This window comes from Lutjanus erythropterus, chromosome 12 (assembly GCF_056507025.1).
Source record: "Lutjanus erythropterus isolate fLutEry1 chromosome 12, fLutEry1.hap2, whole genome shotgun sequence".
In the NCBI taxonomy this organism is placed as follows: domain Eukaryota; kingdom Metazoa; phylum Chordata; class Actinopteri; order Lutjaniformes; family Lutjanidae; genus Lutjanus; species Lutjanus erythropterus.
The window spans coordinates 27,070,164-27,086,164 of record NC_139328.1 but is presented as its reverse complement, the minus strand read 5'-3'; the positions used below and the strand labels follow the sequence as shown (position 1 = coordinate 27,086,164).

The 16,001-nt window shown below is 38.7% G+C and overlaps 1 protein-coding gene across 3 annotated transcripts in view; it reads right to left on the bottom strand.

The window, feature by feature from the left end:
• Positions 1 to 16,001, bottom strand: part of larp4b (La ribonucleoprotein 4B) — a 63,003-nt gene that overhangs the window by 26,610 nt on the left and 20,392 nt on the right. Inside the window, exons 1-4 of one of the 3 annotated variants that reach the window (XM_084731573.1) lie at positions 11,747 to 12,648; positions 9,865 to 10,018; positions 4,272 to 4,445; positions 680 to 758 (exon numbers count right to left, since the gene is read on the bottom strand). In XM_084731573.1, the coding sequence (XP_084587699.1) occupies positions 680 to 758; positions 4,272 to 4,445; positions 9,865 to 10,018; positions 11,747 to 11,902 (563 nt within the window). In that variant the 5' untranslated portion in view covers positions 11,903 to 12,648. Of the gene's footprint in view, positions 1 to 679; positions 759 to 4,271; positions 4,446 to 9,864; positions 10,019 to 11,746; positions 12,649 to 16,001 lie in introns of those variants that run through there. The other 2 variants (XM_084731571.1, XM_084731572.1) reach the window with 2 other exon arrangements.

Here is a 16,001-nt window from a genome sequence, read left to right as displayed (position 1 = left end):
TGTGTTGCTGATGAATGTAATACTGATCAATAAAGCCAGTATTTTCAACATGTTGGGATGGTCTGTTGTGCTGCTAATGACAAAAGGGATCGACAGTATTTCAGGAGGCAGAATAACGAGAGGGGGGATTCCACAGAGTCATCCTCCACAAGAGCCTGTAGTCTTGGGTCTCTGTGTTCTTTAATGTTCACTTAATAGTGGATATTTTTCTTGCTGTAGCTCAGTCTGAGTGCTTTTTCCCATTAACAAGTGTAAAACAGCTACTGAGCAAGTCTGAGATTTTAGCATGTCTAGTCTGTTGCTAGGAATTCCTGAACAAGCTGAATGTTCAGTAGCACATTTTTTTTCCATCCGGTGTCACATTGTCTAGAAAATGCTTACATATTTTTAGAGATGGGATACAGACAATCCAAAAGGGAAAAAAATGGTATATCGACCGTCCAAAGAAAAGTACTACTAATTACATACAATAACCGATGACAACATGCCTTCAGACAATTGAGTCTATAATTTAAAGGACCTGAATGACTGACTTCACCATTCTGTGTCCTGATTTTCCAGCCAAAACGAATTTGCTGAAACATCTTTGTACGCAAACCTACTCATAGTCTGGTCAAAAATACACCCAGTGTCTCATTGCAATGTAATGTAATTTGTAAAATCATCGAGGTAAACTCACCGGGAAAGGCAGAACTCCAAGGTCTTCTTCAGGTGCTCCCTCAAGCCCTCCTGGGGACTCTCTTGCTGGGGATCACTGCCTGTTGACACACAGTTTGAGATGCTTTGGTCATTTTTACAGCAACTTAACTGATCCCTGATCCTGGGAGCAAAACATAATTCAAAATCAACATGTAAAACATTTAAGCATGCTTTTAGCAGTTCAACTAAAACTCAACCAGTGTGATTTCCCTGTGAACCACTTTTTTTTTAACTTGTAAATACACCCCCAGGTCTGAGCCTAACTGAACCCACTGCATCATTTTAAAAAATGCTAAAAAAAAAAGAGGGTGAGATGCTGAGGAGGGGGCAGGGTGGGGATACACAGAACAACCGCTGTAGGAGGCTTGGCTATGACAGAAACACAGAGAGCCTGGTGGAGTGTTGATGGTCACAAGAAGCACATTTGTGGCCCTTTCTGAAAAAGTTTCTGTGTTGTGCCTGTGCTGTAGCTAGCTGAGCTAACGCTAGCATCTTAGGGAGGCTGCAAAGAGGCTGCTTTCTCTGGTGTTTGTGTGTCTGCGCTGTAGCCCTGCTGTTGCAATCTGGTGGAGCTTCAACAGCAGCAAAATTGAAAAATGCTAAGTAGAAGGTTAGCAAAAAATAGTAAAAAATCCTGGGAGTATTTGGAAATGAATGCTGTTTTACAGAAACACACTTAAGAGCAGGGGCCAGGAGAGGTGGGCTGCCCAAATCAGATTAAAGGGCATTAATCTGCTTTTTTATACAAATTTTATGAGTTCCCCGAACAGTCGACTGTATATCAGCATTGGCCTTGCGAAGCTCAGGATGATTTTAAAGCAATGTTGCTTTAGCTATTTTCAACCCACGAAACGCAGATTTTTATACATTTATCAAGAGGTATCAATATTAACACTGATGTATTTCATCACAGTACATTTCAGTAATATAATCTAGTTTACAGTTCAAAAAACATGCTGATGTGTGCAATATCTCATTAAACAAATTTTCTGACAGAGTTCACTGAGAATTCATTCAGCACCAGGGATTGAAACAACTCACCACTGTAAAAGTTAGGGTACCATGCTTGTCAGAATGTTACAAAGAAATAAATCAATGGGAAGACAACTAAGCAAAGCTTTTAATTTGATAAAACATCAATAATGGTTATATTTTTTTTCTTTGGTTGGTTAACAAATTAAAGTAAGTTTCCCCAATATATTAATGGCTAGGGCTGTGGAACTACCAATTACTTTCATTATTGATTAATCTGTCAATCATTTTCACAATTATTCATTTAGTCTATAAAATGTCAAAAAAATATGTGCAAAATGCTCATCACAATTTTCCAAAGGAAAAAGTGACGTCTTCAAATTGTTTCTTTTGTCCAACCAACAGTACAAAATCCTAAGACTCATTTACCATCATATAAATGGTGGTGAAAAAGAGCAAATTCTTGCATTTAAGAAGTTTAAACCAGCAAATGCTTTGCTTGGAATAATGAGTGAAATGACGAGGCAATTATCAAAATAGTTAACAATTTGTTAGTCTCCAACATAATTAAAGCTCAGCCTAATCTGCAGTAGGGTTGGGCATTATTCTCAGTATGAAATAGTATAGAAACTTCTACAGTTCAATGATACCTTCCCTTTTAGTGCCAAGATGTAGAAAAAAAAGACAATATAAAATGACTTGCAGACAATAACTGAAAGCCTTCTTCATAAAGAAGAACTTTCAAAAAAGATAACAAAGGCTTAGACATTAGATGCTCTCCAGAAGTTAGGTTGTTGAAAGATGATTCAGAGCAGAACTTTAACCATACTCATAGACAGCTGTGGCTATCAGCATGCACTGCAGCTAAAAAGATGCTGGCTATCAGATGGCAACCACCGCACACTCTATTCATCAGTGAAATCACTCTTTAATAGAGATATTAACTATGGAGCTCTCAGTTGCAAGGATGAACGGGGCAGGCCAGAGTATGATAGAGGCTAGGAAGGAGGCACTCGTTGCATCTAGAAATATGATATGAATGCAATTTATTTGTTTGTTTATTTTAATTCTGTTTACTATGCATTGCATGGAGATGAAATACCACAAATGAGCATAAATGTATCATGGAGACCCAGGGGAGGGGTTAGGGTGGGGATAACTAGTAATCAAAAGTGTAGAGGTATGCTTGGTGTAGCTGTAACTGTATGATGAATTGTTCTAGATATATTAATGGGACTATAATGTGGTTAAATGTAACTTGAAGTTATTAAGAGAAGAGGACAAAGTACTTTTGTATTATATATTATTTTGTTTTACATTTTTCTAATGTATTGTTCCCTTTCAGTCTCTTGGTATGTTGTATGTTATGTGACAGAAAGAGTTTATTTGTTTATGGACACCTGCAAACCTTATGGAAAATATAATAAAAACTTGGTCAAAAAAAAGGTATCAAATGAACTACTCAGTTGTTATTGGTACCATTTTTTGTAATAATACCCAGTCCTAATCAGTAGAAAGTAACCCCTGGAGCTGATCATTTGATGGGATGTGGGGTTGACATTGAACTATGGGACTGAACCTGAGACACATACTTTTAGTGTTTAACAATATTTCTCTAAGTGCCAACCCTCCCTTTAGCTTTGGTCTTCTTGTTGACATTCCTTTCAGGTAGAGGACATTTACAGACAAATGTCTTGTCACAGATAGTGTCTGGTACTGGTCAATGAAACTTTAATGCTGCGATAAATAAAACATAAAACAACAACCAGCTCTTAAGCCATCACTGCATATATCCCGGCAATAAATTTTGCTGCGTGAGGTTTAAGCACAGCTCTTAACAAAGTGATGCAATTTTATTCAAATCAGTAAGATTTATCAAGAAAAATAAAGAGACAAATTTGCCAGCACCCCCCACTTGACCTGCCAACAAGAACAAGTACATACTATCCGCTTCAACCAGGACCACTTTGACAACTAAAAATTGCTTAATTCAGAGGTATTTTTTACATCGAATTGCATGTGTCCCTGTCTCTTTGCTAGTAAACACACATTTTTTTCAAACTGAAAAAAACTTTCCCATATTAACCAAATATAATTTTTTTTAAAAGACTTTTGACTCAAGAAGCCACAAAAAGTAATTGCAAAATTACTACCTGTTTTGAGTAACTGAAAATGTATGCAAGACTTATTTCAACATGCTGCATTCTCTTTTCCTGTACCTTAATGTTTCTTATCCAATTGAGAAGACTAATTAAGTGGAGAAAAACAATTAAAATGTGCACTGTTACACATATACGTTCCTAACTTTATGGGCAAACATGGCAAATGTAAATTCTAGCCTCTTGGCACTCAATTTTTTTTTCCAAATCGGGCCGTTCTAAAAAAAAACGAAGTTGAATTGGCCTGACCTATGCAATCCGTTTTAATCGTGTCATGAAGGCTAGACACCCTGCAAATGTTAATTCAAGCCACAAAGACTACACCTGGTCATTTCACTGTTATCAATCCTCTAAACCTTGTAGACACATGAATAATCCCCACTGATCTTGCAACCAGCCCACAGACTGCTCTGACAGACAACCAATCACTAACCAGCCCACCTGTGCGCCCTGGTTGCCCAGGCTCGGGGTATTCTGTGTAGGCTGGCTCGGAGCACTCCAGGGTGACGGAGGCCACAGGGGCCGGCTCGGCCAGCATTACTGGTACCGGTGGAGGCTCATCTGGGTCGGTTAGTAGGGGCTCCTTGTAAGCCTTGTCTTCACTGGCTTCATAGCCTGTGACAATGAACAAGGGGAGGTATAATAATTATCAAAGTGTGTTAGAAAAGGAAATTTCAATAGCCAATAGAAGTGGTGCCTTTTAAAGGTAAAAAAAAGATATAGTTATGCAATAAAAAAGCCAATTAATACCTGAAGACATATATGGAAGCTGGTCTGGCATGTATGTTTGACCCTTTTTTCTGTTTTAGTAAAAGCCAAAATGATGCAAGGACCAATCAGTTGCTCCCCTTCTCCCAACATTTTACATCACTATATTTTTTTAATGCTACTATTCAAATAATATGAGCACCTTAAAGAATAAATGGGGGAAGGGATGGTCAGCACAACCAAGTAAAGGTTGGGTAAAAAAAGCTGAGTGGGAACACCTGTACAGTACAAGGTTATTATAGTTAACTGAACCTATGTGTGATAACACATTTGTTCATTGAAAAATCAGACAAAGCAAAAACTCACTGAAGCAATATTGTGCACTTACAAAACTCACTGAGGACAAAAAGATATGATAAAAATATGCAGGAAATTTAGTTTAGTTTTAGTCTAAAAAGTTTGTTAACACAACCAGCACGAGGATGCTTTGGTGCATCTGTTTCTTGAGTCTGAGATGTATCTTACTCACAGTATATAACAATAATAATCTATCATAAACATAAAGACAAAAAAGCAACGGTCTTGGTATACTATCAGTATTAGCAGATATCCAAATTAAGATATTGGAATCAGATCGGAACTGAAAAAAGTTGATCAGTACATCTCTAGTTGTCTCTGCAGCTGAGGCAAATAAAGCAACCATCCACTATTTGGGGATTTTCAGTCAGGAGGCCGACCGCACAAAAGTGTTGCTGCAGCATCAACGATATCAAACCAAATTATAAATAGCTACATGGTACATATAACGATTTCACTAACTTGTGACAATGTCATATCAATCCTTTTGAATTAAGTGTTTATACAAACACATGCAGTACAGCTGGTTTATTCAAGATTTTGTATTTCCTACTCTAAACCAGAAAACATTTGGTGGTCTTTTTCTTTGACACAGAGGAAGCCATCAATTTGAACCATCAAACTGGTTTGGAATAAATAAGAATACCTTAATAGCTTGTTTGAGCTGCAACAGCCACCATGGCCTGACAATGGAAAGTGCACTCCACCAGTACCAAATAAACCCTGACATCACAGTACCACTCCCTGCGTGTGATTGACAGGTAATCTCTGCAAAGTGCAGTGTGTCTCACAACATCACACTAGTTTTTTCAGGTAGTGAACCTGCAATTACCAGCTCTGTAACTGTCTTTCAAACATCCAAGTTAAACCTCCAGTTATCCTTTCACATTTACCAAATTTAAAACATTTAATCTAAAAACTGCAGACAACTCCTCATGCATTTTAGAGAAAATTATTTAAATTGTCTGCAACAGAGGACCACTTGCCAGAGAGCAACACAAATGCCGAATACAAAGTTAATATCCAAAGTGGTGAAGTTTAATTGAGCATATACACAGTAAATAAAGCCTGTTTACCAGACGCGGATTAAGACTAATCCTTAGAGAGAGAGGCCTTTAAAGGAGAAATTGGAACATGCACCTGAATGCAATATAAAAAGACATGATTAGAAATATTCAATTTACTTACAACATTTTTAAGGATTCAGGTAAAGGATTCCAGTAAGACATGTACTAAGAGTACTGTAAATTAGGGGTCACCAGATCACCACCTGAAATTGTTCTTCGTAACATAAAATAATGGTGAACACCTAACCATGCAAATCACGTAGCCATATCAGGACACAAGTAAATAAACTTTTTCCAAACTATATAGATTTTTTTCTAAAATTGTTAAAATTTTAGACTCAAAACAAAAGGTGCTCTGGTTGATTGTCCACCAGCTTTTATGGCAGATATACATTCTACAAAGTTTGACTGGTGGTCTCTGAAACAGATGGTCAGAGGAGTCAATCAGATACTGCAAAGTTCAAAATGAACACCCACCCATTGTCAAAAAACACAGACACAGACACACACAGACACACACACACACACACACACACTCTCATACAAAAAGGGACTTCATGGTGCATTCAAGGGCACCTCGTAATGGCCAGTAAAGTTTTTTTTTCCTTTGTTAAAATACATCTGTCACTACTACAGTAGTCAAAAGTATCAATACTTCAACATTTTTCAGTACCACATAGACCAAAACAATAAAACAGTAATAACTGATTTTACTGAAAGTACTGAAGATATGAAAAAGAAAAGTTCAGTCTTCATTTTCCTGCCTGAAATTTGGTTAGTAACATAATAAAACCAGACAGTGTCAGTGAATTTTTCTCTATCATAACATCCCATATTTATAAAGAGAAAAAAAAATCCTCCAGCAGGTCCCGTTATTTTCTACCAATACAGTACAGCTATAGTGGTAGTGAGTGTTAGTTTTAGTGCTGAGGAAAACAAGTTTCCTTCCCTGTTGGAAAATTCATGGTAAGTCTGTAGTGGTGAAAAAGCCTCCTACATGAATGGTCAGACTATAATAAGAGTCCGGTCTTTGGTAATAAATTTTCCATAAATGTCCTCACAGACGTAGGAGTTGAAATAGGCCGGCACGTCAATCAGAGTCAAACGCAGACTAATCAATAATTTCTGTTTCGCCACCATATCCTTGTTGCCTCTGCATTGGCTATACTTGGCTGGGCACATTAAAGTGAGTGATTACCATCATTTGTGTAGAGGGAACAGTGACTGTGGTTGGAATATTCATAGCTCATTCTAAATTGAGTATGAATGATTTAAGAGGTGTCTTGGCATGACGAGAAAAGTGACAAGAATGGACAGACACAGGCTGCAAAGTAAAATAAGGGTTTGTGAGCAGAGACCTACTAATTATTTCAACAAGCCGACATTATTGGTCAGTATTGTTGGATTATTACAGATAAATTGTATTAGCATATCTGAGCAGTAAACAGGCTGCATTCACAACACAACACAATAACACTTCAGCTTCTTTCAATGCCTGAACTCCCCCTGAGCCTTCAATTTCAAATGACCTGTCAATTCTGTTTAGTGTCTCAAAATTAACAAATTAACTCCAGGGTTCAAGTCAACACTTTCAATTACTTTCAGTGCTTCAAATGGAACTAAATGCAACTAACATTGCCACAGAAGTTCTTGCACTTCATCTCCTTTAGTGCTTCAACCACATGCTACTCTCATACCAATACAACGTAAAGGAATGAACTTTTCAAAGACCATTATGCAGCTTCCAGTGTTAAACAGCAATTTATAACCATATTTGATGACATAAACAGTATGTTGGGAGGTATTGTGATACTAGGTATTGTGATACTAGTAATTAACAATTAATTTACCTAAAATACTTATCGAAAATTTTCAATATTTTCAATATTTTATTCAATCATAATCCTGAAAATAGGCACAAAGCACGAGTAGGGATGCACGCAATTAGTTGACTATATGATTAAACATCCATACCCACGCTAGTTGGCACCAGAAATACTAATCATTTAAAATATTTATCAATATTTCATTCATTCACGATGCCAGTTATCTGGTGCCTCTAACATTTTATGCAGCCACCCACCACTAGTTGGGGCTGCGGCACTGTCAGACAGCAGCCCCTCTTGCCCAGCGCATATGCCCTGATTGCCCTGGCAACCCCGGATGTTTATATCAGCAAAGTCGGACAGATGAATGTAGACTGTGACAGAATGACCTGATATATATTCATTCGACTGGAGAAACGTGCCCACATTAAGCACATACAGACATAAACCTGCAAGCGGAGCTGCTGCTGCTACTGCTGCTGCTAGCACGCCAATGTTAGCCACACTGTGTGTCAGGCTGGCAGCTAACGTTAACTCTGGGTCCTTTACCTGCAGACACTGTCACAATCTTCCGTCTGAAAAGGTGAAGCATTTATTGAGTTGTCGTGTTTTGTACATTAGTGTGTAAGGCTTGTATTGCACAGCGCAAAGTAGCGCGCATTTTAACAGGAGCATTTAAAGTATGATTTGGCGATTGTTGACTGTGATTAGCAGCTTCAAATGGTTCAAAATACACACAGTATTTTTTCGGACAGTGTTTAACAGTATAAATCGATAAATTCTGCTAAATTTTAACTGCTTTCTGAGTGTTTTCTTCGTGTTAGACTAGTCGACTAGTCTAAACTAAATTTTGCGTTTAATCGACAGGGAAATTAATCACTAGGAACATCCCTATTTTAAAGTTAGTCTAATTGCGACCTTACATGACTACTCCATGTCAGATGCCTGATCAGAAAAATACTGGCCCTCAAATCAAAAGGAGCCATGATGCATATTAATTTAATCACTAATCACTGTCAACACTTCACTGAACTGGACAATCAGTATTTTGACTTAAAACTTAAACTGGTTATGACATATTAATTCATTTCTGCAGTCATGCAGGTAAGATTATCACTGGCAGTGTATTTCTGCATCATTGTGGGCCAAAGAAAATACTTTTTGTTGTTTTTCTGCTGATTGAAATGCATTACAGACAGTCGTTAACATTAGTTGTAGCCATTTCTGACTCATACGTGGCTGATAAAGTGAACAGAAAGTACTAAATGGCAGAATAATACCGTGAGATGACTCATGGTGCAAAGTTAACAGCAGCAGTGCAGACATCATTTTTAACGTGGGGGTGATGAAGAAACTTATAGAAAATCTATCTTAAGTAACATCTACTAACAGAAACATGTTCCACATGCTGCTAATCCAGAACATGTTGAGCCAAAACCATCTCTGTCTAAAATACTCCCACACTTTTAATGATTGCGTGAGTCTCTTCTCTGCCACTTGTTCTCCAGGTGAATCCATGCTCTGGCAGGGCACAGCAGAGTAATGGCACGTTGACACACAATATGCAAATTTACATATTTTTGTAATCAATGACGTTGATTATGTCGACAAATTACCCCAAGCCTAGTGATGTGCCTTGTTTTTGAGAATACCATCATGATATACAGTCTCTAGAAATGTCTGATAAAAAATAAATAACAATTGCAATAAATTGTAATATGGAATCAACTGGCACCAAAGTATAGCAATAGCATCGAATCAGGAGACAAGTGTATTGTCCATAGCCTAATGTGTTTTCACACTCCAAAAAGCAGGGGTTCTCTGAGTTTTGATGACCAAGTGCCAATTTAGGGAGCCTGCATACGACTGAGTACTGCGCATAGATATATAATAGAACTAGATCGGGTGTTGCTGCTCAGCCTTGCTTCCAATTTTTCCCAGTGGCAATTACAAATTCCCCTGTGGCCATAAAACCAGTTTCCCCTTAAGCCACCATTATAAAAAAAAATAATAAAAAATTATTGCAGACACAGTACATTTACTTGTAACATTTTGTATCTCAAATTGTTGGCTGACCTTCTGGGCCGGGGTCGGCCGAACTATCGCAGCCGTCCTTCCATGGCTGCAAGGCAGCAGTTGTAGTGTCAGCACTCCCGCTGGGGTCCAGGCTAAACATGTGGTTGGCCCATGCTTTCGCATTGGGGTTGAGGTCTGAAACCTTGGCGGATTCCTGTCAAGAGAACACAGAGGCTGGTCAAAGATGTGCATGTTAGCTGATTTATATATGCACAATAGCAACTTCAAGTGAAAAAGAAATATTTACAAACAAATTGTACTTGATATTAAATTTAAATTCATTAATAAAAAAATATTTTGAGTTAAAATGTTCAGTGATGAAAGTGTGTAATTCTTTCAGACTACATGCAGAACAATACTTAAAAGTGCTGACAGGCCAATGAATCAGTCAGCTGATTCATCAGGCTAATTATCTGGCATTTTGATATGATCGCCATCGGCCGATGCCTGTGCTTAAGATCAACGTTCACGGTCCCCCATGAGTTGTGAAAAAGGTGGTGAAAAAGTTAGTTTGGAGCCCTACACTAAAACTCTCATGGACTCGCTCTGGAAACACTCTGATTTCTGTGTTGGTCAATCCATGACTGAAAATGATGTCTCATGCTCCCTGAACCCCTGTTTCACAATTTGAGCCTGATCAATCCTGGCATTGTCATCTTGGAATATGCCTGTGCCATCAGGGAAGAAAAAAATACATTGATGCAAAATCCTAGTCATTCAGTATATTCAGATAGTGAGCTGACGTCATTTTTTGGACACATAACATTGCTGAACCTCAACCTGACCAACTGAGTCAACTCCAGATCATAACAATGCCCCCACAGGTTTGTATAGTAGGCACTAGGCATGAAGGGTGCATCACTGCATCCACCTCTCATCTTATCCTGATACGCCCATCACAGGGTAAATCTGGACTCATCAGACTACATGACCATTCCATTGCTCCAGAGTCCAATCTTTATGCTCCCTACCAAATTGAAGCCATTTTTTTCCTGATTAGCCTAACTGATAAGTGTTTTTTTTAAGGCTACACAGCTGTTTAGTTCCAATGCCATGAGTTCTCTTTGCACTGTGCATGTTGAAATGCTCTCACATTCTCTATTAAACAGCCGTGAGTTCTACTGTTGTCTACATATCAACATTAGCCATTGACTCAACCACTATAGAAAAGTCATATTTGCTAACGTGACAATAAAATGTATTAGAAGTTTGTGACATACTTGTTAGTAGATGAGCCAAGAAACCTGACAGTGGCCTGAAGTGACATATTATTATCTAATGTCAAACAGCAAGATGCCACAAACCCTTATGCACCTCTTGCTGAACTACACTTACATAATGATTTTGTGACAGACAGCATCAACAGGAAAACCATTACTGCAAAATCTTAAAAAACAAAACTGAAAGTTTAAAAATCAACCACCAAAGTGACTTCTTCTGTCAAATAAAGGACAGAATTAACCTTTTCACTTTGATTGAATATTTTAAGTAAATGGGGTTCTGTTTATCACTCAGGTTTGTTAAGTAATAAACCACGAACTGATTAAAACACTGAGGAGCACTTTTCTAAATGCTTTGCAGAGCAGAAGTTTATAACCAGGTTATCTGAATAGGACTCATTTTCCCTAATCAATATGCTAATGGGTATGACAAACACAAAGTCCACAGAAATGTCCACAATTTTAATTCATTTTCTGAGCAACAGCAATACAATAATAATATAATATATATAATAATAATGATGTCATCAGACCACCTCATTTGCCAACAAGACTCATCAGACCAGCACCATCTGACAGGAACTACTTTAAACACTGGGACACTGGTACAAGCTGACAGTGACCAGGCCCATAAAGCCCTAGTGCCTGCTGGACATACTCACAGGATCAAAGTAGCAATTCAGCATGCACGTCTCACAGGCTAACAGACTGTAACCCAGAGCCGTGGTCAGAGCCAGCGTTTCATTGAAGTCCTGAGGCAAAGCGGGCCAGGTGGGTCCTGACGGTGGTGGTATAAGGCTCCACTGCATCCAATCCATGATTAACACATATGAACAGAGTCTAAGTATCTCCACAAACAGACAGAGGAAGACTCCCGACCATCATTGTATACCTTAAGCCAAAACCCAGGCTCCTTGTGAAACTGCCACCACTACACCCCTCTAAGTCTTCCCCGTCAAATCACAGCCACTGCTACGCTCTGTTTGGTCCCTCCGATCCGAGCTGCTGGGTTGATTCAACAAATCTGATGACAGCACTGAGGCTCTGCTGCCCTGGTGGGCTAGGCTGACGTTGCAGAAGCTGACTGGCTGTCTTGCTCCTGTTAAGCAGCCGTCTCTGCTTTTGTTTTGTCGCTGTTGCACTGAGTCATTCTCTGGCAAAATACTGGAGCTGTGGAGGGAGTGTTGAGTCGCACACCTGAGATCAAATGAAGCCTGCTCCAGTGATCCACGTGCTCAATCAACCCTGAGGCATCACTCAAATTAAAATCAGCCCTCTTGAGCCTTGGTTTTAATATATTATTCTGCTAACGAGTTGCTAAGGCAAAAGAAAGGCTGGGAGTCCTGCTTCTTATTCAAGAGCAGCAAGTTGAGTTAAATATAGAATTAGTCAAAGAAAGAAAGCAAGACCGATTATAGAGCAGAGTTGAGTAGTGAGGACAGAGAGAGATAAGCCTGACTTGAGACAAGATGAGCAGCCAGAAACATTGTTCCTGGGTCGTATTTCACAAATGCTGCACTACCAGATCATTCGGGATGTGTCTGGCCACACACACACACACACACACACACACACACACACACACACACACCTGCCACTGCTAATAATTCAGCCCCGCACTAATGTAAATCTCCCACTCCTGTCCGAGCTGGCTGCCATAGAAACTGTTGCTGACATCACCGGATGTGTATGTTTCTGGGCACCGCTTGACCTTTCAAAATTTTAAAATGTTCCCTTCCTTCACAGAGGAGGAAAAGGTTAGCTGCTTCCCTGATTGAGGATGTATTTTGGGAGGAGAAGAGAGGATGTGATTCATCATGAACCGCGGACAGAGACGAGTTATTGTCGGTGTCATCGGAGGGCAGCCGGCGTAGCATTGGGTTTATTGCTCTGCCTCTCTGATGGAGGCAGGCTTGCAGCGGCAGACAGAAAGACAGAGACAGCAGCCATGCAAGAGTCCTTCAGGGGAGAAAACAAAAACAGCTGAATTTGGACTTATCTGGCTGTCTGTCTGCAGACCTGAGGCTCATCTTCCCTCTCTGACAGTTACAGAGCTGAAGGGGACAGCGAGCCCAGATGAGCGTTGAGCACTCAGGAGTCAAATGCATCACAACTACTGTAAAATGCTTCAAATTCTTATAGACTAATAAAGCATCAATAGAAGTGGCTCAAGGTGATGAAGTATTAGCCGTTCAGTTTCTCTAAATGTAATATAGTATTCAAATCGAGTGTTTCCTTTATGTAAGTTTTCAGACAGAACACACAGACACAAACTCCAATGACTGATTAACTTATCAATGACCAAAATCTCATTTAGGGATGTGTATTGCCAAGAATCTGGTGATATGATATGTATCATAATAAAGTGGATACAAAGATACTGCAGTACTGTAAGCAAGGTGCTATATCTATTTTTTGGAAAACTGTCATAATATAAAAGAACACATCACCATATGGATACAATTTGGGTTTAAAAAGACTAAACTTTTTTTATGCAATCATAAGGTAAAGATATAATCTTTGCACGTAGTGTTTTTGCTACCTATCTGCATCCATGAACAAACAATAGAAAAATGGGCATAAAATTGGCAAACGGCATGTTGCATCGACTTATAGAAATGAAATGAAATAATCATTAATAATTATTTTTTTTCCTCATTTTAATTATTTCTCACATTTGGAAGTTTAATTACTAGTTTCCTTGTTCAACAAATGGCTCTGGTAGACAAAAATTAGATACAATTACTCCCATTTCTAGACTATTGATTGATAGATACATTTTTAATTGGTCAAACAGTGATTAATGATGAATTAATGATTAATCATTAATATCCCCACCCCCTTGTCAGACAGAACCAAGCTGAATAAACTGAAACTAAAATCTGATTATCAGGCAACTTTAAGTGGGGTAATAATTTATTTGTCATCAAATTTGGGTAGAATCATATTGTGATATTAGGTTTTCCTTTTTTGCAAAGTTTCCAGGCAAACTGTCGTTAAAAACTAACAACTGGGGTGGCCCTATAGCTCAGTTGGTAGGGCGTGCGCACCATGTGTTGAGGCTATCAGTCCTCTGCAGCGGCTGCTGGCTCGGTAATTAGCCATGTAACGGAGCTACATGTCAGTCTCACCTAACATTAGCAGCTGAATGGAGAAAAGTTGAGCTGTTCTTCAACTGAATGACAAACACCTTTTCAGTATTTACATTTCACTGACTAAGAATGACACTCCAACAAGACATTTTTATACCTGCAAATGCTCTTTAACTAAATTGTGGCTTGCCTTGTTATTCAGTAACACTTCAAACTCAGATGAGGTTTTGTTTGGAGCCCTTCCAGCTTATGTCCATAACTGATTTGATTTTACACACAAGGCTATAAATAGGTCATGTTCTATTTCTGGTCCGTTTCTAACACATATGTGCAAGACATATGGTGTATCACTCTGTCTGTGTGTATGTGTGTGTGAATAAAGAATGAGGTGGAAAAAAAGGGTTTGTAACACATGGCTTGTGTTACAATGACACCTGTTTCATTTGGGACTGAACTAGATATTTGTTGACTTTTTTGTTAAGAGAAAAGGAGATTTCTGTACAATTTGGTCTCTAATTGTATTACTCTCCTAGAAAATGTGAAGATTACAATTAAACACAATTATGATTGTAGTTTTTATTTTAGTATTTCTATTTTAAGGTCTTTGAGGTGCTCTTAAATGTTTTAATACTGTCAGGTTAAATACTCCATAATGACTAACTGTGCAATTATCTGTCTAAATTCCGAGAAAATTAATGACTATTTCTATGACATCTGTAGTTCAATTTTACTCTGTGGTCTAAACACAGTTTCCAAACCCCCAGCCCATTTCCATTTGACTGTCTCAAAATAATGAAAGGGCTACCCACACCAAGAACTATAACCAGGGTCCAACGTTAAGGTTTTTTCCTACTTGCCCTGCAGGCCAAGTACTTCTCAAATCTACTTGCCCCATCTAAATTCTGACTTGCCCTGCCGAGGAGGTTCTTCTTCTGGCTGTGTGGTGCATACTTTTGCTCACAACTTATTTTTTAACTAAAACCCATTGCCTGTTGACCATCTAAAACACTATACAACACTTCTTCCTTCAGAGAGCAGTATTTATTAGCTTTATTATAGCCAACAAAGAAGCGTTAAAAGAGTTAAAGAAACTAAAGAACAGAGAGGGTAAGACCAGTTTTTTGTTTTATTTTTAAACTTCCTCTTACCCCTACTGAACATGAACAATATTATTTATGTTAATTGTTTGTCGTTAATGTGTTGTTGAGGATCCTGTTTGTCTTTTTTCTTTTTTATAGCTTGTTTTTATTTTGTTCAATAAACTTCAAACTCAAACATTTCACTGTTCTGACTGCACTGATCTGTACAAATTCCTGGTTAAATATAATGCTGAGTTAAGTGCTATTTCACAGTAATTAAAAACAGTACCACTTACTAGGGTTGGGTGACTGTACGAATACATCGTCTGCTGATGATGGGCTGAAGCTGTCGCCAATTTTTTTTTTTTTTTGGCCAATTTGTCATTTTAGTCTGCTAATGTAATAGTCTGCAGAGTGACAGCTTCTGCTCTGCACCACACTCTCATCCAGCGACACTCGTAGCTCCAATTTCTCAGACTTTGCCCAGGAACCTTGACATCCTGAACTTTGTGTATTCAACCCTGGAAGCAGTATTTTGGTTCTCTGACCGCTTTTCCCACCACTAATCCAGGCTTGTAATGAGACCTACAGCCTGCAGCATTAGCCAACTGGACTGAGAGAGTGTGTGTGTGTGTGTTGGGGGGGGTCCCTTCCTTTTCACTGCCAATCTTCCTTCCAATCTTGAGCGTGTGTAAATGACAGTGGAAAAAAGACAGCGGGCTCTTTCCATTTCCTAATTTTGGAGC